General features: G+C 36.1%; 1 protein-coding gene across 1 annotated transcript in view; it reads right to left on the reverse strand.

The window, feature by feature from the left end:
- The window catches only part of LOC127835643 (uncharacterized), a 68186-nt gene extending 63471 nt beyond the window's left edge, over window positions 1-4715 (reverse strand). Inside the window, exons 1-2 of the mRNA XM_052362079.1 lie at window positions 4665-4715; window positions 1675-1815 (exon numbers count right to left, since the gene is read on the reverse strand). Coding sequence (XP_052218039.1) covers window positions 1675-1815; window positions 4665-4715 — 192 coding nt within the window. The remainder of the gene's footprint in view (window positions 1-1674; window positions 1816-4664) is intronic.
- Window positions 4716-6000: the final 1285 nt, after the last annotated feature.

The raw sequence follows: 6000 nt of genomic DNA on the forward strand, positions 1-6000 counted from the left end.
ATTAAAACGACCAGTTAACCGGTTACATTTTCGGAAAAAAGGTTAACCTGGAAAAAAATATTTGATTATTTTTTTTCATGGAATAATTTGTACGATTTTACTTTTTTCCCGTGACATACTGCCAACTTGCGCTAGCGACTAGTTACAACATGCCGCACGATCGACGGTAATAAATAACGTGTCAACAATCAAAGTAATAAAACAATTAAATAATACTTTTGTGATAAAAAATAGGCAGTACATTTTGATAACTGACACAATTGTGGTTTTTTTTTACTCGCTAAAATTTAACTAGCGAACTGCGGTGAGCAGGAGCTATTAGCGAAGACGTAATTGACACGTTTATTGAACTCGCGATTAAAAAACAGTTGAGACATTAGACGGCTTATTTTGATGTTTTGTTTACCAATACCCAACACGGATTGCTTGCAAAAATACCGTGTTTATAAGTAACATTTTTATCAAGAATTGCATCCGTAGTTGAAATCTTGACGAGTTAACGTCCTTTTGTTTATCAAAAATTAATATAATTATGATAATATTACGTCTAATGATTCCACCATTACCGTCCAGTGAAAGTGTTATTAAAGAAAGCAAATTATTAACTTATTAAATAATTAAACATCAATTAAACATAGATACAAAATAAAACCATTGAATTTAGTATTTGTGTAATTGCTTTAAATTTTCGTGCTATGGTACGTTAACAAACATACGTAACTATCAGTATTTGAGATCATTATACTTAGTTACTTCGCTATTAAATAAATGTACTGATTATATTAAACATTCAACTTACATATCATGCAAAATTAATTTAATTTGCATTTGTGTTCTTTATTTTACCCACATGTTTTAATTGTATAATGAAAATCAAACGATACTACTTCGGCTACAAACGCTAACATGCAAACAACAAAATATGTAAGTATCGGGTAAGAAGAAATGCGAATTCGTTGGACACACATGACCCACTTTACGTCGAATAGAAAGGGAAAAAACGTTTCTATATTAAGCCAATTTGAGTTTCGAAAATTAAATCAGAATGAACACACCATTTTTTTTAGCGATACGACGCTAACGTAAAATAAGCGGCCCAACCAAAAATAAGTTATTAAGACGTGAAAATGAACATTGTGTAGTTTTAATTTTTTTACCCATGTGCATGTACGCAGGAAAACTAAATAAAATATATAGCATACATTTACAAAATTATTAAAATAAATTGTACAATACATTTTATTACGAAACTGGCATGTTATCAACGCAAGCGATTTCAAATTTGAAATAACTTTTGTTTCTACAGAGCTGTTCGAGCGGTATAAATTTTTTTACGCACTCTAAATCATTTTCACTACTTAAGGCGTTTCGGTTAACCGGTTAATAACCGGTTACAGAAAAAGGTTAACCGGTTAATGATTTTTGTAACCTCTTGCATCCCTAGTAAAAACTTGTCCCAGATCAGCCTGCACAGTCCACACAGGGTAATTGGGGAATAAACTTTCAGCTTTTATGCCATTTTCATAACAAGTAAGTTTCTTTTAAGCAATTATCCAGTTTAGGTGGAAAGTTTCCTCTCTGATTAGCCTGAACAGAATTCACAGGCTTATCTGGCACAACACTTTACTCACATGTATTAAAGCTTGTTATCCCAAACCGAGGCACATTTGATACCTTCATTTGAAAGATGTCTTTGTCCACTTCCACCACAGGAAAAGGGCTCACATCAGGGGACATGTCTGGGACCTCTGTCGTGTCTTCCAGTGTCAAGGGAGGGGCCAGGTCAGGGTCACACTTTGAGGCCTTGTAATTGATCTACAAAATACCAGTGTGTACTTTAAGCCCCCGTTCACACAGATATACATGGACAGAATCGTGAGAAAATGTGTTTTTATTGAGGATATCACTGAAAATCCGGTTGAAATTGATTGAAAACAAACAATAGAGCAATTTTTATTTTGGGGTCGAGTACGGTAGAGTACGAAAATGACCTTATTAATATTCATGATTTAAAACTTCAAACAAAATTGCAGATACGTGCGAATTTAGCGGAGGAAGGTAAGAACAAATGCAAATACATCTGTTACAGACGGAAACTGAGTTGCAAGGCTACGTTTTTGCTATATCTATGTATTTATCTTCCATATGCTAATACTGTCTAGTGAAAGCTAAATATAGATATAATTTGCATAACTCGCGGCGCTGCAATGATTTTCGCCTATTGCATGTATTTATGAATGATCATTTATATATTATTTTATCTATTCAAAACCGATTTTGACCAGGTTTTCGATGTCAACCTCAATACAAAATATATTTCAATGAAATCATGTAAAGTTTATTTCTCGCTTTAGGATTTATATGCAAAACAAAAATCTATTTTTGCGAATGAGGACTTTAAAGAGTTTGTGAAAAACATTACTAACCCCCCTACAACCCTTTGTAAGCTACGTTCATGGGTGAATAATCAGATATGTAAGGATTACTGGACAGGAAAAGGGGTTAATAAAATGTTTTATGTTTCTATTTAATTGTGTAAGAAATGTGAAAGTTCTAATTAATACCAGCTGCAAAATGGAATGTCATACAGCACCACAAGACCATTCTTTTAACAATGAACATTTTGTTAAACATGATATTCTCACTTTTTTTTTTTGGAGGGGGGGGGGTGTGAAATAAAATTAAAAAAATTATTCAATGAAATCAAGATGCTTCTGTGGTTGTCTTACATGCCAAGCAATAGGCCACTTATAGTTTTCCAAATTTTAAAATGTCATAAAGGAGATCATATTTTTGCAAAAGTTTGTGATAATATGAAATGAGAACAAAAGACTCCAACAAGGCACCAAGGTTCAGATCATTCTGTAAAACCCATATTCACTGATGAAACAGACACCTGTAACATGCTTTTTAAATTTTTAGACTTTGCAAAAAAACATTTTTTCTGACCCCATCACTCCCTTTCCATGGGCCCAAATAGCAACACCCAGCAGTATATTCTAGCAACACCCAGCAGTATATTCTAGCAACACCCAGCAGTATATTCTAGCAACACCAAGCAGTATATTCTAGCAACACCCAGCAGTATATTCTAGCAACACCCAGCAGTATATTCTAGCAACACCCAGCAGTATATTCTAGCAACACCCAGCAGTATATTCTAGCGCTCAAATAGCAACACCCAGCAGTATATATTCTAGCGCTCAAATAGCAACACCCAGCAGTATATTCTAGCAACACCCAGCAGTATATTCTAGCGCTCAAATAGCAAACACCCAGCAGTATATTCTAGCCAAATAGCAACACCCAGCAGTATATTCTAGCGCTCAAATAGCAACACCCAGCAGTATATTCTAGCGCTCAAATAGCAACACCCAGCAGTATATTCTAGCAACACCCAGCAGTATATTCTAGCGCTAAAATAGCAACACCCAGCAGTATATTCTAGCCCAAATAGCAACACCCAGCAGTATATTCTAGCGCTCAAATAGCAACACCCAGCAGTATATTCTAGCAACACCCAGCAGTATATTCCAGCCAAATAGCAACACCCAGCAGTATATTCTAGCGCTCAAATAGCAACCCCCAGCAGTATATTCTCAGCGCTTTTAAATGCCAACACCCAGCAGTATATTCTAGCAACACCCAGCAGTATATTCTAGCGCTCAAATAGCAACACCCAGCAGTATATTCTAGCGCTCAAATAGCAACACCCAGCAGTATATTCTAGCGCTCAAATAGCAACACCCAGCAATATATTCTAGCAACACCCAGCAGTATATTCTAGCGCTCAAATAGCAACACCCAGCAGTATATTCTAGCCAAATAGCAACACCCAGCAGTATATTCTAGCGCTCAAATAGCAACACCCAGCAGTATATTCTAGCAACACCCAGCAGTATATTCTAGCGCTCAAATAGCAACACCCAGCAGTATATTCTAGCGCTCAAATAGCAACACCCAGCAGTATATTCTAGCGCTCAAATAGCAACACCCAGCAGTATATTCTAGCAACACCCAGCAGTATATTCTAGCGCTCAAATAGCAACACCCAGCAGTATATTCTAGCGCTCAAATAGCAACACCCAGCAGTATATTCTAGCAACACCCAGCAGTATATTCTAGCGCCCTTTCCATGGGCCCAAATAGCAACACCCAGCAGTATATTGTAGCGCTCAAAAATAGTCAACATAGGCCCCTGTCAGACACCTTTAAATATATATACACTTCAACACCATTATTTCGAACACCTATAATCCGAAGTCACTGTTATTTCGAAGAATTTTTCCGGGTCCCGATTTTGGTTCTTCTTTGTTTAATGTAAAATTTAATTGTTAACCCGAACTTTGTTAAACCGAAAAAAATCATTAATTCGAAGTGATTCTGTTGGTCCCAACACTATAATTCGCACCTAATCATCAATCTTTAATCCGAGGTCAAAGCTGCAAAACGCTGAGCATAATTTCACACCTTTATTGTCTGGGCGCGTCAAAAGCTGATAATAACACCTTTGTCGTCTGCGCATAGCGTGGTAATTTTATAATGTCGTCAAAAGCCGATAATTACTATTTATGTAGTTTTGCATTCTTTATTAACAAATAAACGTGTCCACATTAGGTCTGAGTAAATGTGGTCAAATGAAATTCATCTTAAATAAACTCTACCTTCTGGAAGCAAAACACGGGCAGAAGTGAGTTCTTCAATGTCCTTGACATATTGGAGAAATATGTTACACGCGTCCGTTTTAGTGCTGCTAAGGCAAGTGTTCAGAGAGACATCGCGTCTTATTTACAAAAAAAGTTAATTCATTTCTGAAATGTATTCATCTGTATTTACATGTATGACAATTTGTGCTATTCGTATATTTTATATGGTCTGATAATTTGTGCATACTGTAAACGTATAGAAATTCGTCGGTATGAAATTTCGTGGTTTAATAAAAAACAACTAATTCGTTGACACGTAATTTCGTGGATTTCAAATAAAAACAACTAATTTGTTGATACGTAATTTTGTGGATTTCAAATTTTCGGGGAAGAGTGACCGGTCATAATAATAAAACTTTTATTAAAACAAGCAGAGTAATAACGAAGCATAATATGCTAATCTGTGTTGACAGCAATACTTGAGGTTAATGTGCACTGAAGCATGAAAGTGTTGCCGATAATTGTCGATAAGAGCGATATAAAGCAGCGCACTTGTGGGTCCCTGCTCGCTAATTGCCATCCAATGTTGTTTTGACAATATTTGCAATTCTAAGCGCAATCGGTCCCATAATAGTTACAATTGAGTAATACTAGTACATGGTTCATCTCCGGTTACATGATTTCTTGAAGACATACATTTTGGTATTTGTTTGCACAAGCCTTATTTGTTCACTATGTCGAATCATTTATACTGTCTTTTTATGATACTACCTGTCCAAAAGCTTTTATATGGAAATGGCGTGCTATGTCACTTATCACAAGTCTGCATTGATATGTACATGTACGTGAATATCGTTTGCACGTTTTTCTAAAGTATACCTAGCCGTCTCCATTTGCAAACGCATGCCATTCACGTACACTTGTTGTTATCTCCTGTTTAGGAGTATGCGAGGACAACATCAGCAATTGTGCTGCTGACAAAGAAACAGTTTGCAACACCCCGATTGAGAACGTTCTGTGGCAAAGACTTGCTGGCTATGTTCAGGTAAGATGTGTTCGGTTCGTTTTAAAAAGGTTTTTTTGTGTAAAAGGGCCACACATGGGATCAATTTTAAAATTATCTGAATTTGACCAAACACATGGCAAAGAATAACGGATACTACTCTGCATACTGTAAACGTATAGAATTCGTCGATATGAAATTTCGTGGTTAAATAAAAAACAAGAGGGCATAAAAATATGTGTCGGAGATAAACATGAACAGTTGTGGTTAAAATCTCATAGAAACAAGGGCTGTTTGTAAAACATGCATGCCCCCCTATATGGGCTATAAGTTGTAGTAGCAGCCATTGTG

The sequence above is a fragment of the Dreissena polymorpha genome, chromosome 6 (genome assembly GCF_020536995.1).
Source record: "Dreissena polymorpha isolate Duluth1 chromosome 6, UMN_Dpol_1.0, whole genome shotgun sequence".
NCBI lineage: Eukaryota > Metazoa > Mollusca > Bivalvia > Myida > Dreissenidae > Dreissena > Dreissena polymorpha.